Source organism: Gopherus evgoodei, chromosome 3 (genome assembly GCF_007399415.2).
Source record: "Gopherus evgoodei ecotype Sinaloan lineage chromosome 3, rGopEvg1_v1.p, whole genome shotgun sequence".
Classification (NCBI taxonomy): domain Eukaryota; kingdom Metazoa; phylum Chordata; order Testudines; family Testudinidae; genus Gopherus; species Gopherus evgoodei.
The window spans coordinates 6,924,216-6,949,415 of NC_044324.1; the positions used below are offsets into that span (position 1 = coordinate 6,924,216).

General features: G+C 64.6%; 2 protein-coding genes across 2 annotated transcripts; one reads left to right on the top strand and one right to left on the bottom strand.

The window, feature by feature from the left end:
- Positions 1-2,866: 2,866 nt before the first annotated feature.
- On the top strand, positions 2,867-12,530 carry DDX23 (DEAD-box helicase 23). The gene is made up of 17 exons (XM_030554849.1): positions 2,867-2,979; positions 3,972-4,165; positions 4,352-4,450; positions 5,111-5,210; positions 5,844-5,909; positions 6,224-6,362; positions 6,492-6,625; positions 6,942-7,054; positions 7,570-7,713; positions 7,952-8,177; positions 8,451-8,596; positions 8,750-8,927; positions 8,998-9,240; positions 9,528-9,679; positions 9,928-10,036; positions 10,923-11,097; positions 11,465-12,530. Exons 2-17 carry the CDS (start codon positions 3,972-3,974, stop codon positions 11,686-11,688), a joined length of 2,442 nt encoding a protein of 813 aa, XP_030410709.1. The 5' UTR covers positions 2,867-2,979; the 3' UTR covers positions 11,689-12,530.
- CACNB3 (calcium voltage-gated channel auxiliary subunit beta 3) lies at positions 11,810-24,635 on the bottom strand. The gene is given in 14 exon segments (XM_030554850.1): positions 11,810-14,134; positions 14,544-14,693; positions 14,873-14,968; positions 15,351-15,502; positions 15,914-16,023; positions 16,200-16,258; positions 17,175-17,255; positions 17,657-17,676; positions 18,707-18,771; positions 19,097-19,170; positions 19,172-19,213; positions 19,414-19,536; positions 19,977-20,099; positions 24,446-24,635. Coding segments are annotated over 14 exon segments (1,455 nt in total). The 5' UTR covers positions 24,491-24,635; the 3' UTR covers positions 11,810-13,819.
- Between the last annotated feature and the right edge of the window lie 565 nt (positions 24,636-25,200).

Below are 25,200 nucleotides of genomic sequence, written 5' to 3' on the forward strand. Positions count from 1 at the left end.
ACCTGGGCCCTTCCTCTTAGAACAGAGGCGTCTTGAGGGTCATTTACCAGGGGATTAGGGCTGGCTGGAGTGTCTTTCTCTTGGTGTCTTCAGGTGCCACCGGGCTGCCTTGGGCCCACTCCTGGCAGTGGTAACGGGTGGTCTCTGGCCTGGCTGGGGGTTAGAGGAGATGATCTAAAGCTGCCTGCTCATGTGATGAGCTGGCCCTGGCCAGGCACCACTGGAAGGCCTCACCCAAAGGAACAGCTCCGTGAAAATACCCGTCTGCCAGGTTGCGGAGGGGGGTGCGGGGGCTGCTGCATTCCTGTGCCAAGAGCTGCTGGCAGGTTCCAGTCAGTACCATGGGGCTGCTAGGTAGAGCTAGCCAGGCTCTGTGGCTTATAGCAATTCCTCCTGGGGCATAGATGGCAGGAGGGAGGTGGGGGTCACCACAGCTGCCTGCCCCCTCTGCCCAGCCCTGCCCCTCCTTCACAGCGATTCTGAGGGGGAGAGGGTGCACTGGGGGTTTGGCAGGGCCAGCCCTAGGAAGGGTCCCATTGCCCCTGGAGCTGACTGTGGGTGGCTAATGGCTGGAAGGGAGAGGGAGCCTCTCCTTTGCCCAGCTGGAAGGGTGGAGGCGGCTGCTGAGGCTCTGAACCACAGGTCATGTTGGGCCAATAGCCAGGGAATGCCCCGCTGTGGGCACGCTTTGGGGCTGCAGGGCCAGCTGGCTCCAGGGGGCTGGGAGCCCTGGGCCATAGGTTGGTGGGACCAGCCCTGACCTGGCCGGGGGATGGGCTCGAGGGGGCTGGGAGCCCTGGGCCATAGGTTGGTGGGACCAGCCCTGACCTGGCTGGGAGATGGGCTCGAGGGGGCTGGGAGCCCTGGGCCATAGGTTGGTGGGACCAGCCCTGACCTGGCTGGGAGATGGGCTCGAGGGGGCTGGGAGCCCTGGGCCATAGGTTGGTGGGACCAGCCCTGACCTGGCCGGGGGATGGGCTCGAGGGGGCTGGGAGCCCTGGGCCATAGGTTGGTGGGACCAGCCCTGACCTGGCTGGGAGATTGGCTCGAGGGGGCTGGGAGCCCTGGGCCATAGGTTGGTGGGACCAGCCCTGACCTGGCTGGGAGATGGGCTCGAGGGGGCTGCCCCAGCTCCAGCTGCCACGTTGAGGAGCCTCAGTGAGCACCATGCTGCCAGCTGGGAGGAAGGGACACGGTGCCTCCCGCAGGGCCGAGCTGCGGGGAGCCGAACGCATAAAGGCTGATTGGTGTCGGCAGAGCTGGACTGCGCATGTGGGATGAGCAGCAGGGGCTGCGAGGCAGAATGTGGGCATAGAAGGTGGCTTTGGGGTGCTAATGGAAGGGTTAGGTGGGGGAAGGGCAGCAGGCAGGCTGGGCCAGTAGTGGGATGGGGGGTAGGAATGGGGGTGGGAACACCAGGGCAAGTGGCGGGAGCACCAGGGCAAGCTGGGGACAGTAGTGGGATGGGGATAGCAGTGGTGGCGGGAGCACCAGGGCAGGCTGGGGGCAGTAGTGGGATGGGGTAGCGGTAGGGGTGGGAGCACCAGGGCAGGCTGGGGGCAGTAGTGGGATGGGGTAGCGGTAGGGGCGGGAGCACCAGGGCAGGCTGGGGCAATAGTGGGATGGGGTAGCAGTAGGGGCGGGAGCACCAGGGCAGGCTGGGGCAGTAGTGGGATGGGGAGGCAGGAATGGAGGTGGGAATATCAAGGTAGGCTGGTGGGGTGAGTGAACAGGGCAGGCTGGGGCAGTGGTGGGATGGGGGTAGCGGTAGGGGTGGGAGCACCAGGGCAGGCTGGGGCAGTGGTGGGATGGGGGTAGCGGTAGGGGCGGGAGCACCAGGGCAGGCTGGGGCAGTAGTGGGATGGGGGGGCAGGAATGGAGGTGGGAATATCAAGGTAGGCTGGTGGGGTGAGTGAACAGGGCAGGCTGGGGCAGTGGTGGGATGGGGGTCGCGGTAGCGGCGGGAGCACTAGGGCAGGCTGGGGCAGTAATGGGATGGGGATAGCAGTGGTGGCGGGAGCACCAGGGCAGGCTGGGGCACTAGTGGGATGGGGTAGCGGTAGGTGCGGGAGCACCAGGGCAGGCTGGGGCAGTAGTGGGATGGGGTAGCGGTAGGGGCGGGAGCACCAGGGCAGGCTGGGGCAGTAGTGGGATGGGGGGGGCAGGAATGGAGGTGGGAATATCAAGGTAGGCTGGTGGGGTGAGTGAACAGGGCAGGCTGGGGCAGTAATGGGATGGGGATAGCAGTGGTGGCGGGAGCACCAGGGCAGGCTGGGGCAGTAATGGGATGGGATAGCAGTGGTGGCGGGAGCACCAGGGCAGGCTGGGGCACTAGTGGGATGGGGTAGCAGTAGGGGCGGGAGCACCAGGGCAGGCTGGGGCAGTAGTGGAATGGGGGGGCAGGAATGGAGGTGGGAATATCAAGGTAGGCTGGTGGGGTGAGTGAACAGGGCAGGCTGGGGCAGTGGTGGGATGGGGGTAGCGGTAGGGGTGGGAGCACCAGGGCAGGCTGGGGCAATAGTGGGATGGGGTAGCAGTAGGGGCGGGAGCACCAGGGCAGGCTGGGGCAGTAGTGGAATGGGGGGGCAGGAATGGAGGTGGGAATATCAAGGTAGGCTGGTGGGGTGAGTGAACAGGGCAGGCTGGGGCAGTGGTGGGATGGGGGTCGCGGTAGGGGCGGGAGCACCAGGGCAGGCTGGGGCAGTAATGGGATGGGGGCAGCAGGAGGCGCTGTCTTGGACTCAGCCCCTGGACAATGGGCGGGAACTACATTTCCCAGCATTCCAGTGGCCGGCCGCGCGGTGCCTGCCGGGAGCTGTAGTTGCAGCGGGGAACCGTCGGCGGCGGGCCGGGCTGGGCCGGACTCGCTTTCCCGGCATGCCGCGCGGCACGGCTCGCTGCTCTGCGCGGGGCCCGGCGTGGGGCACTGAGATGGCGGCTGCTGCGCAGGGGCTGTGAGGCCTAGTAGGAGCCGGGGAGGTGAGCGGAGCCCGGACTCCTGGGTCCAGTCCCCGGGGCGGGGGGAGCCCGGACTCCTGGGTCCCGTCCCCGGGGTGGGGGTGCGGGGGGGAGCCCGGACTCCTGGGTCCCGTCCCCGGGGCGGAGTGGGGAGCCCGGACTCCTGGGTCCTCTCCCCGGGGCGGAGGGGGGAGCCCGGACTCCTGGGTCCTCTCCCCGGGGCGGAGGGGGGAGCCCGGACTCCTGGGTCCTCTCCCTGGGGCGGTGGGGGAGCCCGGACTCCTGGGTCCTGTCCCCGGGGGGCGGGGGGAGCCCGGACTCCTGGGTCCTCTCCCTGGGGCGGTGGGGGAGCCCGGACTCCTGGGTCCCGTCCCCGGGGCGGAGGGGGAGCCCGGACTCCTGGGTCCCGTCCCCGGGGCGGGGGTGCGGAGGGGAGCCCGGACTCCTGGGTCCCGTCCCCGGGGCGGAGGGGGAGCCCGGACTCCTGGGTCCCGTCCCCGGGGCGGGGGTGCGGAGGGGAGCCCGGACTCCTGTGTCCTCTCCCCGGGGCGGAGGGGGGAGCCCGGACTCCTGGGTCCCGTCCCCGGGGTGGGGGGGGGCGGGGGGAGCCCGGACTCCTGGGTCCTCTCCCCGGGGCGGGGGTGCGGAGGGGAGCCCGGACTCCTGGGTCCAGTCCCCGGGGCGGGGGGAGCCCGGACTCCTGTGTCCTCTCCCCGGGGCGGTGGGGGAGCCCGGACTCCTGGGTTCTCTCCCCGGCGTGGGGGCATGGTAATGGGTTTACCGTTATCCTCAAATTAGAAGGGTCCACGCCCCGTGACCCCCCAGTCACCCCACGGCTGTCCCAGGCCATAGCCGGGAAAGACCCCTGGCCCCGTTCCCAGCCCCCCACCCTGGGGCCAGCCCCCCATGTTGTGCCCTGTGTGAGTCTTGCGGGGGTTGGGAGCAGTGCCAGGCCTGAGGAGCCCAGGGAAGGGCTGGTCCCCCCACCGCTGATGGCTCTTCCTGGTCCTCAGATGGCCGGGGAAGTGCCCGACAAGAAGGAGCGGGACCCGTCACCCCCCAAGGAGGAGAGGAAACGCTCGCGCTCCCCAGACAGAGATCGCGACAGGAAGAGCTCCCCGTCCAAGGAGAGGAAGCGGCACCGGTCCCGGGAGAGGAGGCGGGGCAGCCGGTCCAGATCCCGCTCCAGGTCCAAGTCAGCAGAGAGGTGACAACACCTGGGTCGGGCGGAGGGGTGGGGGCTTGCGGCTGCACCAGAAGGGGGTGGGGGGAAGGTGCCAGGTTTGGGGCAGGGCCTGGGGCTCTATGTGGCACTGATTTGGAGGGGACTTGTGGGGCTGCTCGAGGAGTGAGGCTGGGTTTTAACTGATTCCTTGGGGCTCTGCCCTCGCAGGGAGCGGAGACACAAAGAGCGGGAGCGCGAGCGGAATAAGAAGGATCGCGAGCGGGAGAAAGATGGACACCGGCGGGACAAGGACAGGAAACGCTCCAGGTAAACCCTCATGCCCCAACTTCTCTTGCCTGCACCTGCGGTGTCATGAGAGTGCAGCCACTTCTGGGGCGCAGCACCACACAGCAGCACTGCTCAGCCATCCCTGTATATCAGGTTTAAACTGGAAATGAGCAGAGGCAACAGCCCCTGCTGGGCTGGAGGATGTGGGCAGCAGAATGTCCTTTCATGGGCTGGGATATGGGGAGATGTTGGGGCTCCTGCTGTCACGCTGTGGAGCCCATAACCATGGTGAGTGGGGAAGGGCTCTGGTGTCACTTCTCCAGGAGATGTCGGCTCCAGCAGCACAACGTGTCCTGCCCCCGAGGTGGGGGGCTGATCGAGGTCCCCTGCTGAGCCAGCAGCCCCACTTTCTGCTGCGTCTGGGCTTTGCTTGGCAGGGCCTGCTCTCAAAGGCTGGAGCTGGCCAGAGCTTCCTCAGTGGAGAGCCCAGCCCGAGCGGCCCTGCGCCAGGAGGAAGCTGGGTGGTTTTGGACTAAGTGGGACCCATGGGGCCCTAGAGCCTTTGCCGTGATTGCCGAGTGTGGGACCAAGATCAGTGGGCTAGTGGCCCCCAGCCCTGCCGGATGGGGGAGCATTGGAGGTGTCAAGCTGGGGGTGGAGCTGGGAGCACATCTCATGTCCACTTTTTCTCTCACTCAGAAGCTTGTCCCCGAGCCGAGGCAAAGACTCCAAATCGCGGAGGGAGCGAGATTTGCGGAGGGGGGAGGAGGAGGAGGATGCGGCGCTGAAGAAGGAGAAGGTGGGAGTGGGGGTGGGAAGGCACCAAAGGACTGAGGGGCCATGGGAGCTGTGCTGGGTGGTGGGGGGGGGTATCTGCCTGGGCTGGCTCCTTGTAGCGTGCAACAGGCAGGCAGCCCCGCTGCTGTGTCTCATTGGTCCTGATTCAGCCGCTGCGCTCTCCCTCTGGGTTGCCTCCCCAGGTCCAGCCCCCCTGACCCTCACGGTAGCAGTTGGGGTCCTCCCTTGAGCCTGTCTGTTCCGTCCCTGTCCCCCAAGCGTTTCTGCTGCTCGTCTCTGGGCCTTCCTTGGGAGCTCAGTGCTGAGCATGGATCCCGGGCAGGGCTCCCCAGAGCCCCCTATGAAGGGGCCGCCCCTCTGTGGGTCAGAAGGCGTGTTCCCTGCATGTGCAGGCACAGACTTGAGTCCCTGTCCTCACCCCCCATCCCATCGCAGCCTTGTGTCTGGCTCAGTCTCCTGGTGTCTTGGGCGGGCACGGTGCATTCCAGATTGGTGCAGGGAACCCCCGAGCACTTCAACGCTCCAGGGGGGTCGCTCCTCGCACAGCTTGTGGCAACTGGGCTGAAGGGTGTGCCAGTGATCCTGGCTGGGGACGGGGATTGGCTCTGGGGACGTTAACGCCCTGTGTTTCCAGGCCCAGCCTCTGTCTCTGGAGGAGCTGTTGGCCAAGAAGAAAGCTGAAGAGGAGGCCGAGGCCAAGGTGAGACTGTGTCCTCCCCACCCCCATTGTAGGGGCATCTGCTCCCCCACTGCTGCAGCAGAGCAGACGTGGCCCCCTTTCCCCTTTGGGTTTGGAGGTGGTTGGGGCACCAAGCGGATGGTTCTCAGCCTGATTCCTGGTGGGTCTATTGTCCCCCAAAGCTGGCTGTGATGCCTCTGGGCTGGCAGCCTCACCAGAGTGGGTCAAAGGCTCCAAGCCCCCTTTCCAGGGCAGGCTGTGTGGGTGCTGGCTTGCGCTGCCCCGGCTCTGGGGACAGTTCCAGGGCCATGCTCACTGCTCCCTCTGCCCTCCAGCCCAAGTTCCTGTCCAAGGCAGAGCGGGAGGCCGAGGCACTGAAGCGGCGTCAGCAGGAGGTGGAGGAGCGGCAGAGGCTGCTGGAGGATGAGAGGAAGAAGAGGAAGCAGTTTCAGGATCTAGGGAGGAAGATGATGGGTATGTACCCCTCTCCTGCAACACGCTCTGGGCAGCCCTGCTGCATGGGGTGAAGGGAGTGAGACTGGGAAGGAAAGTCCTTCCCCTCTCCCTGGGTGTGTGATGTCCTGTGTCTCCCCCCCCCCGCAGAGGACCCCCAGGAGCGCGAGCGCAGGGAACGTCGGGAACGCATGGAACGAGAGACCAACGGCAACGAGGATGAGGAGGGGAGACAGAAAATCCGTGAGGAGAAGGACAAAAGCAAGGAGCTGCATGCCATCAAGGTACCTGCCGTGCCCGGGGCTTCTCTGGAGTCACAGCGCTGCCCCTGCCCCCCCTCCATGGCAAAGGAGACGCTCAGGAAGAGTGGTCTGCAGCTGGGGGGCCAGGACTCCTGGGTTCTGTCCTGGCCCTGGGAGGCAAGGGGTGAGGTTGGGATTCAGGACTCCTGGGTTCTCTTCCCCCTGGATTCGCTCTGTGACCTCAGATGAGTCCCTCCCCTTTTCCAGGCCTCATTTTCCATGGGTTCAGTGAGACTGAGACTCTTTTCTGGGGTGGGGCTGGAGGCTGGTGGGGCTGATGACTGGGTTCCCCACGCAGGAGCGGTACCTGGGCGGGATCAAGAAGCGCAGACGCACCCGGCACTTGAATGACCGAAAGTTCGTCTTTGAGTGGGATGCGTCGGAGGACACGTCCATCGACTACAACCCACTGTGAGTAGGTGGGGCAGACCGGACAGTCCGTGCTGGACCCCAATCTGTATGGGGCAGGCACAGGGAAGATGGAAGCACACAGAAGCCATCCATACAGGGGTCAGGGAAAACCATCTAGCAGTTCTGGGACTGGAGGGTAGTTTACTAGAGCAGGGAAGATGGAGAACCAGGACTCCTGGGTTCTTCCCTCCATTCTGGGAGGGGAGTGGGATCTAGTGGTTGGAGCTGGGGGGGTCAGAACTCCTGGGTCCAGGAGGGGAGTCAGGCTAGTGGTTAGTGCAGGGCATGGAAGAGTGTAGGGGTCAGGACGCAGCAGTCCCAGGGAGGGGGAACTTGGTGCCCTTGAGGGGTGTGAAATAGTAGGTTGGCTAGCTGCACTGAGGTAATGGGGACCAGACCTGGCCCCTAAGCCTGCTCTGAGTGGTGCCCCCGTCTGCAAGGGGACACTGAGGGGGGAACGCTGCGCTGAGATCTGCCAGGGGGTCCTGTGCCAGCAGGCTCTGTTTCTCCCACAGGTACAAGGAGCGGCACCAGGTACAGCTGCTGGGCAGGGGCTTCATCGCCGGCATCGACCTGAAGCAGCAGAAGCGGGAGCAGTCGCGCTTCTACGGGGACCTGATGGAGAAGAGGCGGACGCTGGAGGAGAAGGAGCAGGAGGAGTGAGTGAGCCGCTGTGGGCTCGGGCTCAGGCCAGGACGGAATGGCCAGCTGGCATGGCTGGGGCTGGGTTACCCTTTCTCTGGGGATCCTGGGCTGGGTTAGACTTGTGCAGGGAGGTGCTGGGATGTGGAGCCTCTGTGGGTCTTAGGGTGGCCCAGTGCATCCTGGGCCGTGTCGTCTCTGGGCTGGTTGACAGAGTATGAGTGAGACCTGAGCTGCTCCCCTCCCCGGTGCCAGGGCCCGGCTGCGTAAGCTGCGGAAGAAGGAGGCCAAGCAGCGCTGGGACGATCGGCACTGGTCCCAGAAGAAGCTGGATGAGATGACGGACAGGGACTGGCGTATCTTCCGCGAGGATTACAGCATCACCACCAAGGGGGGCAAGATCCCCAACCCCATCCGCTCCTGGAAGGACTCCTCCCTGCCCCCCCACATCCTGGAGGTGATAGACAAGTGTGGCTACAAGGTGAGAACTGAGGCCTGCCTGCACCTCCTGGGACAATGGGTGACTGGCCCTTTGCGGATGGGAATCCAGATCCGAACTAGGCTCTCAAGGGTGCTCGGCCTGGTGGTGGGAGCTGGATCCGGACCTAGGACTCTTGTCTTGGGCGGGGAGTGCGAACAGGGAGCCAGGACTCCTGGATTCAGTTCCCAGCTCCCTGATCTCTCCTTGGTGAAGCCAGACTTGGGCACAGGGGTTCTTTTCCGTCCTAAGTGTCTCTGTTCTCCGTCCATCCAGGAGCCCACCCCCATCCAGCGCCAGGCCATCCCCATTGGCCTGCAGAACCGCGACATCATCGGTGTGGCTGAGACCGGCAGCGGCAAGACGGCTGCCTTCCTGATCCCGCTGCTGGTGTGGATCACGACGCTGCCCAAGATCGACAGGTGAGGCCGACTCTCTGCTCTGCCTTCCCCCATCAGAGGAGGGGTGGCTGGCCCTGGTACGCCGGAGGCCTGGGGGACAAGAGGGGCTTCCTGGGGTGTGGGAAAGATTGGCTCATGGGGGAAATGGTCCCACACGTGCTCCGTCGCCTGCAGGATTGAGGAGTCGGACCAGGGCCCCTACGCCATCATCCTGGCCCCGACCCGTGAGCTGGCCCAGCAGATTGAGGAGGAGACCATCAAGTTCGGGAAGCCTCTGGGTATCCGCACAGTGGCTGTAATTGGGGGCATCTCCCGGGAGGACCAGGGCTTCCGGCTGCGCATGGGCTGCGAGGTGAGTGCCAAGACTGCGGGGGGTGAGGGTTGGGCTCTACGGTCTCTGACCCTCCTGCCACCCCCTGCAGATTGTCATTGCCACGCCTGGGCGGCTCATTGATGTGCTAGAGAACCGCTACCTGGTGCTGAGCCGCTGCACCTACGTGGTGCTGGACGAGGCAGACAGGATGATCGACATGGGCTTCGAGCCCGACGTGCAGAAGATCCTGGAGCACATGCCCGTCACCAACCAGAAACCTGACACCGACGAGGCTGAGGACCCGGAGAAGATGCTGGCCAACTTCGAGTCGGGGAAGCACAAGTACAGACAGGTCAGCAGGGCGCATGCACCTCCCCCAGGGAGGCTGGGGCCAAGGGGAGGGGGACAGACACAGGGCTGGGAGCCAGGTGGAGGGTGAGGTCCTGGGCCCCACGTGGATGCTGGGTGAGCACAGACAGGCCAGTCGAGGGGCAATTCAGCCCTTTCTCCCCTGGGTCCCAGTGTGTCCTGGGCCTTCCTAGCTGGGTCCCGCACCCCTCGCTGCCCAGGACTGGCCTGGAGAGAGGGGCGGCAGAGGAGCCCTCGGGAGCTGCTGCTCTGACAGGCCCTCTCTTGCAGACTGTGATGTTCACGGCCACCATGCCCCCGGCGGTGGAGCGCCTGGCCCGCAGCTACCTGCGCCGCCCTGCCGTGGTCTACATCGGCTCGGCCGGCAAGCCACACGAGCGCGTGGAACAGAAGGTCTTCCTCATGTCCGAGGGGGAGAAGAGGTATGAGGGTGGGCCGGCAGGGGCTGCACTGGGGGGCTTCTCGCTGGAGCTGGGCTGCAGGTGGGGGCAGGGCAGGGTGTCGGGAAATCCGCCAGGTTCCTACGGGGTGGCTCTGGCAGGGGCTGTCCTGGAGCATGCTGAAGAAATGGACGGCACTTCGGAGGGCAGCCTGGTGAGGCTTGTGGGAGCTGTGGGGGCCTGAGCGTGTCCTGCCTGCTGACACACCCTTCTATGCCCCTCCCCAACAGGAAGAAGCTGCTGGCCATACTGGAGCAGGGCTTCGACCCGCCCATCATCATCTTCGTCAACCAGAAGAAGGGCTGCGACGTGCTGGCTAAGTCCCTGGAGAAGATGGGGGTACGTGTGAGCCCCTGAGGAGTGTCCATATCCACCCTGCGGGGCCAGGGCAGGGCTGAGTGGCTCTTGGGGACTCTTGCTCCCCTGGTCCCAGCCCCTGCCCGTCTGGCGGAGCCCAGCTCTGCTTCATGGGTCGGGCACGCTGAGCAGCGTTCGAGTCCGGTGGGAAAACAGCCAGACCCCTCGGGTCGGCAGGGCTGGCTTGTGTGCGCTCTGGCGGGAGTGTGCATGGCACCACGGGGCAGTGGATGGCAGGTGCTGGGTACGCAGCTGCTGCTGCTGTGCCAACCCCGTGGGCAGGAGGCGATGGCACTAACTTGGGTTCAGAGGGGAGGGGTTGGGTCGACACAGGTGGTGATGGGTCTGGGTCAGAACTCAGAACTAGGCCTGACCAGCTCTCTAGGGCCGTGGGGTTCCTGCTGCTGGCGTGCTTGGCCTGGTCGCTTTAAACTCTCAGTGAGTTACTGCCACCCCGTGGGAGGATCCTGCACTGCAGCCCTCAGGTCGGGGTCAGATCCAGCCTGCTGGGGCACCTCCTGAATCCCTCTGCAGAGCCACATGTGCCAGGATCTGCCTCGTCAGCCTGGGACCTCGGGGGGGGCTGCAGAAGGAAGGGCCCCCATTCCTTAGTGCTGCCCGATTCTGCATCCAGCCCCTTCCCCCACTGCCCTGCGAGCAAGTGGGCTGCAGATGAGATGTCCGCCCTGCCCTGCTCCAAGCCCGGGGGGCTGTTGGGTGCACCCTGATGGGAACTGTGTGATCCACCCCAGGCCCTCCAGGAACCTGCTGGTGAATTCTCACGTCCCTCCTGCTGGCCCCGTGGGCAGCCCTGCGGTCAGCTCCTGCCCCAGCCCTGCTCTATGGTCTCCCCTCTCCCCCCTTGCAGTATAACGCCTGCACCCTGCACGGTGGCAAAGGCCAGGAGCAGCGAGAATTCGCCCTCTCCAACCTGAAGGCCGGTGCCAAGGACATTCTCGTAGCCACGGACGTGGCTGGGCGCGGTATCGACATCCAGGATGTGTCCATGGTGGTGAACTACGACATGGCCAAGAACATCGAAGGTGAGTCTGGGCCGTGGGGGCAGAGCTGGCCTCGAGAGAGGCCTGCGCATACCCCTCTCCCCACAGCTAAGTGTGGTCGCCTGGCTCAGCACTTTGATGGGCAGCGACCAGGGAAAAGACAGGGAGCTGCAGGGTGGGGGGCTCAGGGCTGACCCCATGTTGGGGGCGCTCTGCTGCTGCATGCACCAGCTTTCAGAGCAGACAAACCAGGGGGTCGTTAAAGATCCCTGGGCAATTGATTAATCCGAACATCCTGCCTAAATTCCAACAGTTGGCTAAGCTGCTGCTGTGCAGCTGCCATGGCCCACCCCAGAGGTGGCTGCATTTCAGTGGCAAATCACCATCTGTCCATGGTGCTTCTGTGTAGATTACATCCACCGTATTGGCCGCACGGGCCGAGCCGGCAAGAGTGGAGTGGCCATCACCTTCCTGACCAAGGAGGACTCCACAGTCTTCTATGACCTGAAGCAAGCCATCCTGGAGAGCCCGGTATCGTCGTGTCCCCCGGAGCTGGCCAACCACCCTGATGCCCAGCACAAGCCGGGCACCATCCTCACCAAGAAGAGACGGGAGGAGACCATCTTTGCCTGAGTCCCAGGGAGCCGTGGGACTTCAACAGCTGGGTCCTGGCTACCTGGTTGCCTTCTACTACCAGCCAGCAGACTTGGGGTGCCAGGAGCTGCCTGGCCTTTGTAACCAGCCTCCCCCTTCAGCGGGGAGCTCTGCAGGTCATTTGTGACCCCCAGCCCCTCGGTCAAAGCGGGACTGATGGAGGAAGAGCCCCCGTTTGGGGCAGCAACTCTGTCCTTGTGTTCCCAGGCCTGAGCTTTAAACAGAGCCTGGATCCGGAGCCAGGCCCCTCAGGCTGGGTCCCGGTGCTCCACCGAGGACAGTGCTTGCCAGGAGAACACCTAGGACCAAACTAGGCTGGCTGTGCTCCGGTCCCCCGCGGGGTGGGGCTGTGCCCGGCTCCTGATCCCCATCCAGTCCTGACTCCCAGGAAGTGTCAGGGGCTGGTCCCTGTGCAGAAAAGCTGGGACTGAGCAGCCACCAGCCAGCTCCTCCCTCCTCCAGCCTGTAGCCTCAACTCCTGCCATTTGCAGGCGGCCGAGGCCGTGGGGCTCAGCAGTGCCCGCAGGCTGCCTCTCCCCAGGGGGGCCCTGGCCTTGAGGGGGCAGAGCCCCCTCCACCCATTGTTTTAAGGGGTTAAGCCAAACCCTTCTCACCTGGTATGGGGACAGCGGTGGGGGTGGGGGTGTGAGAGATCTGGCCCCTACTAGCTCCCAGGAGCTTTTGCTGGCACCTGCTATCCTTTTGGGGGCGTTGTTCCTGTGTTCCCATCAGCCAGTGGGATTCTCGCTTGGGCCCTTTTTTATGTATAAATTCTTGTTGACTCTGAGGCGAAAAGCAGGAATAAAGCTGCCGAGAGCGTCTGTGTGCGCAGGACATTGGCCATGCCGCCCTCACCCCCTGTGGCTGGACGGGGTGCCCGGGGAGAGCCAGGCCTGATGTGGTAAGGGGACAGGGCAGGGCTGTGTCTCAACCAGCTCCCACGCTGCTCCTCCACCTCTGCCTGCGGGGACCCCTACCATGCCCCCAGGGGGAAGGACAGGCCAGCCCTGGCCCTGATCCACAGAGCCCATAGAAGTTGGGGGAGCTGCTGCATGCTTGAGTGGGACCCCTTGTGCTGCCAGGGCCACCTGCAAAGTTTTACTCCCCATGGGTTTGGGAGGTCGGGTTTGGAAAGAGCCCTTGTTCTCCCTTGGTGAGCACAGGCTGGGGGGTTCTGGTGCCCAGCCCCTTGCCCCCCCCCGCCCCTCAGTGAGCACAGGCTGCCGGGTTCTGGCCCTAACTGGCAAACACGCAAACACCATCTCTAAACTGCAAACGCTTCTTTGTTAAACAGGCTACAGGTTGTCAGGGCAGCAAGTGCTTCCTATACAAGAGCTGTAACAAATCCGTGGCCGCTCCATGCTTCCCGGCCCCCCCGAGGCAGGGGGGAATCTCCTTCTGCCGCTAGTCGGGTAGCACCTGTGCCCCCCTCAGGCGCACAGTGGCCAGTCCAGGGCAGTGGGGTGCACTATGCACAGGCTTCTCTGTGTCGTGGCTGGATGCTAGTGGTTATGGGTGTGGGCCATGGGGCCGGGCCGGTGGATGTGGGGGGCAGGCTGAGGAGGAATCAGGGCTGAGCTCCACTGAAGGAGGGGAGGGGGGCAGCATCCAGGCTCCTCACCCTCCCCTTAGGGGTTTTGCACTTAGCAAATTGTGCCGTTAGCTGGACTCCCAGGCCCTGCCCCAGGGAGCCCAGCCCAGCCCCATGGCAGAGGCCAAGGGGGCCGGAGGGGCTTGGAACAAGCACTGCCAGCTATGCAGTTTTAACCAGGGAAACTGAGGCCTGGAGCAGGGGCCAGCCAGTGCATAGACCCCAGGTGTCCTCTCCTCTCACAGCTGGACAGGGTGAGAACAGTGCCCTGGCCGGGGGGTTCCCTCCAGGGAGATTGTCTGAGCAATGCCTAGCGGGGGCAGGGGGACTGAGGACAGATGGCTTTTCCTCCCCCCCAGTAGTCCAGTTAGGGAGTGTGTGACCCCAGCAGCTGCAGGAGGGGCTGCACGCCTGGCAAGGGGGGCTGTGTTTGGGGGAAGGCTGGGAGGCCAGGCTCCATGGGGCTGCTCTGACAGTGGGGAGCGGTGCAGTCGGTGGGCGAGCCCGGGCTGGTGCCCGTCAGTAGCTGTCCTTGGCCCAGGGCCTGGTGCACTGCCTGTTCCTGTCGTTGTGGGTCTGCTCGGCCTCGCGCTGCAGGAGCCGGTCCTGAGAGTAGTGCCCGTTGGCGCTGTGCAGGCCGCTGTTGTGGTGCCGGTGGGGCTGGTACAGCTCCGGGTAGGGGTCTGGGTACTCGTCCTCCAGGGGCTGGGCGCTGTGCTGCGAGGTGGCCGCCCAGGGCTTGTGGGAGGTCTCGCTCGCCTCATCGGACTGCATCAGGCTGTCGTGCTCTAGGGGGGAGTGCTCCCCTCCCCGCTCCCCCAGCAGCTGCTGGTTCTGGGGGGCAGAGAGACAGGGTCGGGGCCTCCTTTCAGCTGGACAGGCAATGGTGGCTGAGAGCAGAGGGTGGGGGGGCTCCCCCTGCCAAACAGCTTGGGGTGGGGGAGGGCCTGTCTCACCGCAGCCTCTGGGGTCCAGGGCCTGGCACTGGGTTACGGGGAGCAGTGCAGAGGGGGCATAGGGCAAGGCGTTCTAGGGGGCCAGCCAGACTGCGCCTGGTCCTGGCCCCCTTAGCTGCAGGCAGAGAGCTAGGCTGTGACCCCTCACTCAACAAGATACAGCCGCCTCTGGGATGTGGGGCAGCAGCTGGCAGGAAGGGACACTACCCCCTGCGTGAGGGGGACTCTGGACGGGGTGCTGTGTGCCAGGATCCATGGGGCTAGTGCCCAGCCCAGAGCCCTGGTACCTGCAGGCCCGGGATGGCGGCGGGTGGCGTCAGGAGGGGCTGCCCGCCCAGTGGGGGGTGTGTGGCTCTCCAGTACACCTCCAGGTACTCGGCCAGGTGCTCACAGGCGTCCTCCAGCTGGTTCTCGTCCAGGATCACGTCAAAGAGCTCCTGGGGCCAGGAAAGAGCCTGCTCAGTGGGGAGGTGGGGCTGGGAGGGGGTCCTGGAGCAGGCTGGTCAGCAGCCATGGGGCTCTGCATGGGAACACCAGGCTCTGTGGGGGGGGGAGGGGGAAATGACACAGCCAGGGCTGTGAGTTCGCGGGGTCCCACCTCCAGCCCCCCACTCACCGGTGGGCACTGCACCAGCTTGTCTGCTGCCATCATCTGCACGTTGAGGTGCTTCACCTGGGACTTGCCCCGGGATTTGATCAGCCGCTGCAGCACCTGCCGGGGAGGGTGGGACAGTCAGAGACCCCCTAGCCCCACAGGGAGCCCCCGCTCCTGGGCCAGGCAGAGCCCCCCGCCCCTATGCGGAGCCCCCCTCCTGGGCCAGGTAGAGCCCTCCTGCCCCTATGGGGAGTCCCCCCACCTCCTGGGACAGTCAGAGCTCCCCCATGGGGAGTCCCCACTTCAGGCATGGATGGGAGGTCACTAAAGAAAAGCCGGGGGGGGGCGCATTCCCTGCAGCAGGCAGGGCTACCCCAATGCTTCGCCAGGGGGTGCTGTGCTGCAGGGGCTCAGTAGGGGGCAGCCCCCCCATCCCAGCACTGCCCTGATGGTGCAGCCCGGCCCCTAGGGGCTCTCCCCCCGCCCCGGCCTCGCTCACCTTGGGCGAGGACACCTTGACGTAGACCACGATGGGGGCCAGCGAGGTCTTTGCCAGCTGAGCCGGGTGATTGATGGTGTCGGCATCCAGCACCACCAGCTGCAGGGCCTTGGCCAGCTCGAAGATGCGCTCGATCTCGCTCTGCACCTCAGCTGGGGGAGGGAGCACGTGAGCCCCTCCAGCCCTGCCAGCACCCTTCCCTTGCGGGTCCCCACCCTGTCCCTGGGGTGCCTGCGGCTGCACAGCACAGGGGAGCCGCCTGGCACTGCCTGGGTGGCTGGGGAGGAGTTTTGAGCTCTGGGTCCCAGATCAGCCTCTCCCAGCAGCACCCTGGCTACCCCGCCCAGGCAGCCCGTAGCCAATCTCTGCCCCACCCCAGACACCAGGTCCTGGGGCATCCAGCAGAGGTGGGGGTGGGCCGTGTCCTTCGCTCAGGGAGCCTCCAGTCTGACCTGGCGGGGGGGCCCCGGGGCAGGCTGCTGCCGCTCTGCCCACAGCCCCCAAGGTGTGGGGGGGGGCTACCCCAGCTCTGCCCACAGCCCCCCACCCGCGGCACGACTCACCGATGCTGGAGCGGGTGGCGGAGCGTTCAATGATGGCGCGCTTGCCCGGGTTGTTGAGGACGGAGCGCTTGGCGAGGGACAGGTCGGCGGTGACGCGGGTGATCGAGATCCTGACGAGGGAGAGAGATGGTGACATGCAGGGCAGGGGCATCCCCCAGGGGCCAGGGCAGGTCTGACGCACACCCCTGGCCGGCCGGGCTAAGGGCTTCCCCAAGGGGGAGTTGAGCCCCGATGGCTCTGGGGCAGGGGGACGGACACAGCCTCGGGGGGGGGGGGGAGGGCTCACCTGCCATCAAACCTGTGCTTGAGGAAGTCGAAGAGCGCTTTCTGCATCATGTCCGTCACCTGGGGGGCAGAAAGACAGCGCAGTCAGCCAGCCCAGGGGTACAGAGGATGCCCTACGCCAGCCTGGTGCTCCATCCCATAGCGGGATCGTGCCCCTCCCCAGGGGCTGGGGGTCAGCGAGGGGCAAGTCCTGCGCCAGCCCTTCCTCCCACGCAGGCACGGCCAGGCAGCAGATGGCACCAGGGAAGGATGTGCCAGCTGGGATGGGAGTGAGATGACGGCTGTGCCAGGATGCCACGGCCTTGCCATCTGCTCACTGTGGTCAATGGTGGGCAGCAGGGTGCCAGGGGCAGGTGCAGACAAGGACAGAGCCACTGGGCCTGTGTCTGTGGCTCTTGGGTGACTGCGTGCACCACTGCCCACTGCTGGACAGGGTCTGAACTGCTCCACTGTGTGTCAAAGCCCCTCTCCTGCCGACAGCAGGCAGGGACTCTCCCTTAGCTGGAGGGCAGGGCTTTGGGAGCCGAGGCTCTGGGCTCTGGCCCCATGGTAGCTGTGAAAGCAGCGTAATGGGAGCACAAACTTCTGGAGGGGTCAGACGGGCAGCACTTACTGCATGGGGCACTGTACCAGGAGCCGACCAAGGCATAAAAGGGGGGTGCCTGGGAGATCTCCCTGCCGCATGGAGCCCTCGGTGGGGTCAGACGTGTCCCCATGGTTTATTCCCTGGGTCCTGCCCCACCCCCGGGGAATGGGGCTCCTCTCCCTTTCTGCTGCCCCCCAGCGATGGGGCATCTCCCCTTCCCTGAGCAACAGGGCTCCCCAAAACAATGGGGTTCCTGCCTCCCCTGGGGGCACCCCCAATCTCACCCAGTTCTCAGCCCACATTTCCCTTTGCCAGACAGCCCCTGCCTTGCCTGGGGGTGGGGCCATTGCTGGGGAATCCCCTGTGAGGCTCCGCCCATGCCCCTCCTACCTCATATCCTTTCAGGGAGGGGCCCACCAGCACCACTGGTCTCATGGAGGGAACCACGTCGTAGGGCGGGATGTGCTCTGCCTGCAAGAGAGTGGGGTTGGGCGCAGGTGAGGGCCGCTCAGCACATGGGGGGGAACCAGCCCAGAGGCGAAGACAGAGGGACCGGACGCTGGATTGCCAGTTTTGGAGGGGCCTTAGAACCAACAGGCTGGTGTTCATCAAAGATCCCCAGAGAACCCAGGTGTCCTGGTCAAATCCGTGCCCCCATAGGCCACTGAGGCTGGACCTCCCTAACCCCCACCCTGCAGCCTGAGTTGAGCACACGGATCTCTCCTTCCCCTCTGGCCCTAAAGGGCTCAGCAGTTCCATGCTGGCATGCTCTGCCCCAGAAGTGGCTGCATTCCTTTCAGGCGTCCCCACCTCAGCACCCGCTCACGCTGCCCCCTGCTGGCAACCAGGCAAAACCTGCCCTGACTACTCACCTGCTTTTGCTTCTGTTTTGCTTTTTAGAAAGGAAAGAAGAAACGGTTGGTGAAAGCAAATTGGGAGCCGCAGAGAGCGACGAGCTGGGGGAGACTGAGTGTGGGGAGAGCGGGGTCACATCGGAGTCCCCCTGACTGTGGGTGGGTGGGTGTGTGTGTGTGTCAGGCCCCAGTCCTGAGCACGGTTTCCCCAGGGTCACTCCGGAGTCCCCCTGACTGCAGGACGGGGGGGGGGGGGTTAGGCCCCAATCCTGAGCATGGTTCCCCCAGGGCCATCCTGGAGTCCCCCTGACTGTGGGGGGGGGGCAGGCCCCAGTCCTGAGTATGGTTCCCCCAGGGTCACCCCGGAGTCACCCTGACTGCAGGGGGTCAGGCCCCAGTCCTGAGCACGGTTCCCCCAGGGTCACCCTGGAGTCTCTCTGACTGTGGGGGGTCAGGCCCCGGTCCTGAGCACAGTTCCCCGAGGTTCACCCCAGAGTCCCCCAGACTGCGGGGATGGGGTCAGGCCCCAGTCCTGAGCACGGTTCGCCCAGAGTCACCCCAGAATCCCCCTGACTGCAGGGGGGGAAGCGCTAGGTTGCCTGGCCCAGCTTTGTGCTCAGCCCTCTCATCTGGTGAGCTGAGCAGCAGCTGCCCCCCACCCCCACCCCTTTGCACCTATCCTGGCAAGACCCAGCCCATGATCCCCACTGCCGGGGGCGGCCCAGGGTGCAGCCAGGGCAGGGTCACAGTGCAGGTGAAGCCAGCGCCTCACCCCAGGGGGACGTGGCAGCTGGCAGGGTGGGACTCCTGGCACTGGCCCCTCGGCAGCCCCAGGGGTGAGTTCAAAGGAGAGGAGAAGGGATCAGCCCATAGGGCCCCTCCAGCCTCGTCTGTGTCCCGCCATGTGGAGCTGGGCAGTGAGTGTGTGTGGGGAGGTGGTGTGCAGAGGTGGGGGAGCTGGAGCTGGGCAGTGAAGGGAGGTAGGTTGGGGGGGCTGGCACATTGTGCTGCGGGGAGGGCTGGGGTTGCGCGTGGGACCTGCCCACCGGCCTGCGCTGCAGCCATTACCTAAGGACGGGGGAGGCGATCGCCGCTTGCTGGGGTCCCCGAGGCCGGAGGCGTTGCCAGATCTCCTGGGAAGAAGCCACAGTGAGTAGAGGGGGAGCCCCGGGGGGAGTGGGTAAACCCCCGGGGGGGGTATCCACTGGGAGCTCTGTGTGTACCATGCCCACACAGCTTGCACTGCGCGCCATGCCTGCCCCCATGGCTGGTCCCAACACAGGGTAACAGCCTGCTACTGCTGCCGGCTAAGGGAGCTTCCCTGTAGCTCAGCGGCAGAGCTCTGGGCTGTGGTGCTGAAGGTGCAGGTGGGCGTTGTGCTGGTGGCTCTGACCCGTGGGGGCCAGATGGCAGGGGAGGGGGAAAGGGCCATAGAATTCCCGCTGATGACCCCTTTACCTGGCTTTCTGCTCCTGCTTCAGCTGCACGGCCTCCAGCCGCTGGGGACTGGGGATGAAAGCGACGTCCCCCCCCCTCCTTCACTAGCCGCCCGATCCACCAGTCATTGCTGTATTTCTGGGGAGACACCAGCAGGGGCTGTTATAGGGGTGAGCGCAAGCCCTGCCCTTGGGCAGAGTAGCTGGCCCTGGGCCCAGAAGGATGGGATTCGGGGGGTGGGCGAAGCACCCTATCCCTGAGGGAGCTGGTGGCAAAGCCAGCATCAGAACCCAGGTGTCCTGGCTCCCCGCCCTGCCCCAGGCCAAGTCCAGACTCACCTCCTTGATGTGCAGGAAATCTTTGGCTTCGAAGTTGATGGCGGAGCCCTGCACAGGGCACTCCTCATCCAGGGCCCCGCAGTAGCTGACATTGGTACGTACGGCAAATGCTACCGGCTTGTGCTGGGAGAGAGCAGGGGGGTGGGGGTCAGTACGAGGCAGCTGGGTGCCCATGTGGCCCCCCACCCTCCGTGCCATCTGCAGCCAGGAGCCGGCCAGCGTCACACCATGGGCCCAGTGGTATGAGGCAGTGATCCTGGGCCGTGGGAAGGAGGGTCTGCCACACTGGATGGGCCAAGGGGAGTGGGGCTGGACTCCGGGACCCTCACCTCTATGATACTCCATCATCTGGCTAAGCGTGTGCACGCATGTTTGTGCGTGTTCACCGCTGCCCTCTAGTGGCTGGCAGCAAAGCTGCCCAGCTGCGTGTGTCCAAGGCCCTCTACTGCTGCTGGAGCAGGCTGCCAGGAAGGGTCTAGAGGGCCCCAGATTCGTGGGCCAGTACAGCCAGCAGCACCCCTCCCGTGCAGAGTCAGGGCTGCCCCCAGCTTCCCCCCGGCTACCTTGGCTCTCTCCAGCTGCTGTTGTGCCTGGTTCTCCACCTCGCGCTGGGCCGTCTCGCTCTCCTCCTCCAGGGACACGTCTGAGTCCAAGGACGGCCGGCTGGTGTAGGAATCGGCTGAGCCCTGCAGGGAAGGGGAGCCTGAGTGCTGTCGCCACAGGACGGGGAGCTCCCCCGCACAGCGAGGCTGTAGCCCAGAAGCCCTGCGCCCCGACGCCGACCCCCCCCACCCCCACCTCTCAAAGTCCACCCAGATCTGTGCTCCTGGGGACAGCACTGACTCCCCCAGACCTGCCCTGGGATATTCGAGGGGAGTGGGGGAGAATACGGGGCGGTGGGTACTGCTGACAGCCCCTGAGGTGATTAAAATAACACCTTGCAGGTGCCCCCCTGCGACCCCCAAGTGTAGCTGCTAGTGTGAAATGTGGCTTGTAGCCGTGCAAGCCCCAAGGCTATGGTAAGATGCACTGGCACGACACTTTCTGCACTAGCACTGCACTGCCGCACTGAAGGATGGGGAGAGAGGGGGTCCCATGGGGCTGGTGTGTCTGCACTGGGGGATGGGGAGCCTGGCATAGGGGGAGCCCAGGGCCAGCCACCCCAGGGCCGTGCATGTCTCTTTAAGTGGCAGCAGGCACAGAGCAGCTGGTGGCGTCAGACAGTCCTGCCCTCCCTCAGCTCTGCTCAGGGGCCGGTCCAGGTGCAGCCCCCGGGGACGGGAATGGTCCCTTAGCCCCCCTCCTCCGCGCCTGGCCCAGGCTCCACCCCAGATGGCAGAGGGAGCAAATCCCCGGCTCCAGTGAGGGTGAAGTCAGCAGCAGGGCCATGCCAGCGAGCAGAGGGCGTGCCAGCACCAGCCGGGGGTAAACACTGAGCCGCTGTGGCTGCCAGCTCCACTCTCGCTCCCCACCTGCCAGGCCTACAGGGAGCGAATGAACAAACACGACTGCAGATCCCAGCGGCACCAGCTGGCTGATCACTGGCGGAAGTTCAGGCGACTCCAGGCTCTGTGCTCAGATAGCCCCAGCGACGTTAGACCCCATCACTGTCTGGGTGGAGTTGGGATTTGCTCCTCCAGAGCTGGTTCCTTTGCACCGCTCAGCGCCCAATTGCAGCTGCCACTTGCTTGCCCTGTCCCTACTTTGGGGAGGTCCCTTTGTAGCTCTTCACAGCCCACTTTGGGCTGAACCAGCTCGAGGAATTTCGCCACTTCCCTGTTTCTCCCTTTCCCCGGATCACTAATGAATACGGTGAGCAGCCCTAGGCCCTGTCCAGATCTATTCCCACCCTTTGCTTCCTGTCCTTCCGCCAGTTACTGACCCACGAGAGGCGCTCCCCTCGCATCCCAGGCTATGTAGTTTCCTTCAGAGCCTTTGGATGAGGAACCTCGTCCAGGTCAGGCTGAAAATCCAGATCCACTAGTTGACTGGATCCCCCTTGTCCACATGCTTGTCGACACCCTCACAGAATTCTAATAGATTGGCGAGGCGCGATTTCCCGTGACACAAGCCAGGTTGACTCTTCCCTATCTCTCTGGCTGATAATTCTGCTCTTCACTATCGGTTCCACCAGTTTGATTGGGACTGAAGTTAGACTCACTGGCCTGTAAGGGCCAGGATCCCCTTGAGGTTTTTAAAAATCGGCGTCACATTTGCTCCCCTCCAGTCCTCGGCTAGGGGGAAGGTGGATTTCAGCGATAGGCTACCGTACTTAGCAGTTCTGCAATTCCGGGTTTGAGTTCCTCCAGGCAGCCCCGTGAACGCCCCGGTCACAGGGAGAGGGTGTGTGGGTGGGACTCACTCCAGCCCCACTGGTCAGCCCCATTATTCAGTGCAGGAGCCCTGCCTCACTGCCCTGCCAGCTTGGTACTATGAACCCTCTAGCTCCACATGGCAGGGGGAGGGAAATGACTACGGGGGCGGGGGAGACCTCACCATCTTTCACAGCCTGCTGGGCCAGACAGCAGGGTCTGAGCAGGACGGGGCATCAGACGAGGGAGACCAGAGGTGGGGCGGCCCCCTGTACCAGCCAGAAACACCTTCCCTTCCTTTCCCAGCTGAGTGCCCCCCCGGGGAAATGCTGACCCTGCAGTGACCTTTAACCCTTTGCTGGCTGGGGACACAGACCCAGAGGAGCCGCCAGGTCCCATGTCGCCCACACTCCTCACGGCCCATCCCAGGGATCCCTGTGGCTCCGCAGACCCTGGGAAATGCCAGGCATCAGCAGCCTCAGAGGGGGCGGTTTTGTTGTTTCCTTGGATTATCCGGCCCCCTAGCGCCAGCTCACGCACCTCAGAGCCAAGCAGATGTGCCCACAGTGGGTGCCCGACCTCACTGGGCAGCACCTCGCACAACCCAGCTACATGCTGAGGGCTGAGTCACTCCAGCCCTCAGAGCCTGCGCCCCATTCACCAGCCACGGCTAACGTGGGACAGCCTGCCCCACTGCCCACAGCACCCTGCCCGGCTGCTTCCCCCCTGCCCCCCAGCACCTCGCCAGCCCTCCATCTCTCAACAGCATCCAGCCCCCCCAGCTGTCCCCACACCCTGTGTCACGGAGTCCCCGGGCGATACTCTGGAACTGCTCCCCACCAAGCCAGGCAAGACTTTGGGGAGCCTCCTCTCCCTTGGAGCAGACTTGTTCAGGGCAAGAAGCTCACACGGCTTCACCTCCTGGGTCTCTCCTTGGAGCATTCAGCATCCTCTGCCCCTCCGTGCGCTTCCCACAGCGAGCCCGCCTCAGCGGGGTCCTGGGGGGCCCACAGGGTCCTGCACCCCCACTTTGCAGTCAGATGTGACTCTCAGCCAGCCAGTAACACAGAGGTTTATTCGATGACAGGAACAGGGTCTAACACAGAGCTTGTAGGTACAGAGACCCAGAACCCTCGGCCGGGTACATTCTGGGGGGCAGTGAGCCAGACCCCCCCCGTCTGCACTTCACTCCTCATCCCCAGCCAGCTCCAGACTAACAACCCCTCCAGCCCCTCCTCTCTGCTCAGCCCCTTTCCCGGGCCAGGAGGTCACCTGATCCCTTTGTCTCCAACACCTTCAGCTGGCACCTTTGCAGGGGAGGGGCCCAGGCCATCAGTTGCCAGGAGACAGAGTGCCAGGCATTTAGGTGCACTGGCCCCTTCCTCTGCAGCAATCACACACCCTGATTCCACCACCTAGATATTAAGAACTGCAGAGGGGACACTGAGGCACCAACACAGTATTCAGAGAAAACGTTAAGAACATTCCCAGTTCGTCACACCCTGTCCCCTGGAGCTCCCCTCACCGCACTCTACTCCTTGTTAGCCCCTGGCCCTGTCACACCCCAGTGCTGAGCTCCCCCACAAGTTCCCACCCCCCGGCCTAGGCAGCGTGGCTGGTGAAAAACCCCAGTGTGCCCCGTTGACCTGGTGCTGGGCACTTGAGGCAGGGGGACGTGCAGAGGCTGTTTGGGTGAGCTGGGAAAGGGGGGCTACTCTGCCCCCAACCCCCTCGGCGGGAGACGCCTGGTTCAATGAACGGCTCCTGCTGCGTCCCCAGAACAAAAGCAGAAGCTGCAGTGAAATATTTATAGGTACCCTGCTCTGTTTCTGAAAAGCTGCTCCCCCCGCCTCCCCTGGGAGCGACTCCAGCTGCCCCTGCCAGGCTCAGCCCGACTGCCATGGGCACAGCTTGTCCCAGCACCCCCATGCTCTCCTCTCACCTGTCCCCCTCCGCCTCTGCCTCCCACATCCCCCCACGCCCTGGCCTTCTCCTGCCCCAGCTGTGATCCTGATCCCCGACCCCTTCCTTGGCCCAGCTGACTTGGCCCTGTGGTGTAGCCGTGAAGTCTAGCTGTGGGGGAGCTGTCCCGGGGGGGCGCAGCCCCATGGCCTGGCTGGGACGGTCCCAGGATACCCTCTGCAGGCAGGCGCAGCCATGGGCTCTCCAGAGCTCTGACCTAACTGGGGTCGCGGAGCAGCCTCTCTAGGCACAGTGCCCCCACACCTGGCACCAGCAGAGCGACTTTCCCCCAGCTCAGGGCACAGCACACCCCCTTTGCCAGGCACCTCACCTCCAGCATCCCTGCCCCCCCATTCTGACAAAGCCAAGAGCATCTCTGACTCCTTACAGCCCCTCCCAACCTGGCGCTCCCCTGCCAGGCGCAGAGACAAAACCCACTGCCCCATGTCGGGGGGGGGGAGGGCTGTAACATCCATGCTCCCAGCACAGCACCCCCACTGCATGCCAGCATAGGCGCCCACCCCAGACTCTGAGCCTCCCCAGCGTGCCAGCTGTTGCTCAGCATCTAGCCCCCCCCTGCCCGCGGCACCCACTCTCACCACCTTATGGGAGCACTGCTGGAAATGCCACCGCGGCTATGGTGCTGTATAAATAACCAGGGGGAGGCCTGCCAGAAACCCAGAGCCCCCAACCAATGGCAGCCCCGCAGGGAGGGGGCTCCCTGCCACCCCCCTCACCAAGCCAGCACCCCCACTCACCACCTCGGAGTCCTCGAAGCCATGGATATAGGAGTCGCCATACATGGAGAAGCCCAGGGCGTGCGGGGTCAGAGACAGGCAGGAGCTAGCGGAGGAGTGGGAAGGACCCCCCAAGGCGGGCGCAAAGTGTATCGGTCCCACCCTGCTTGGCGGGGTGGGGGGAGCCAGGGGCTCTCACTCCCGTGGGGCTGGCAGAACAGGGCTGCCAACGGGAGGCCTGTGCTGAGGGCTGGCAGGTCCTGGGACCGGCTGCACCTGCCTGATGGGGCTGGCAGGGGCGGGGGGGGGCGTGTGGAAGGGAGGAGCGAGAGGCAGCGAACAGCTTTAGGAACAAAGAGCTGGTGCCAGGGAAGGAGGAGAGACAGCGACAGCGGGAGGGAGAGGCTGCAGGTTCATGGCTGTAGCTACAGGAGAGGAGGGCAAAGAGAAGGGGCTCCAGGGGCGGGGGTGACCCACAGAATATGTGGGGAGAGTCAGGGACATGCACCCTTCTGTGCACAGACATACTGTGCTTTAGTGCCAGGATCCAGATCCACCTGTGCACAGATATACAGTCCCCTTGTGCACTAGTGCCAGGATCCATGTCCCTCTGTGCACAGATTTACAGTCCCCCCCCCTCCGTGTACTAGTGTCAGGATCCGTGTCCCTTTTTCCACAGATTTACAGTCGTCCCTCCCGTGCACTAGTGCCAAGATCCATGTTCCTCTGTGCACAGATTTACAGATCCCCTGTGCACTAGTGCCAGGATCCGTGTC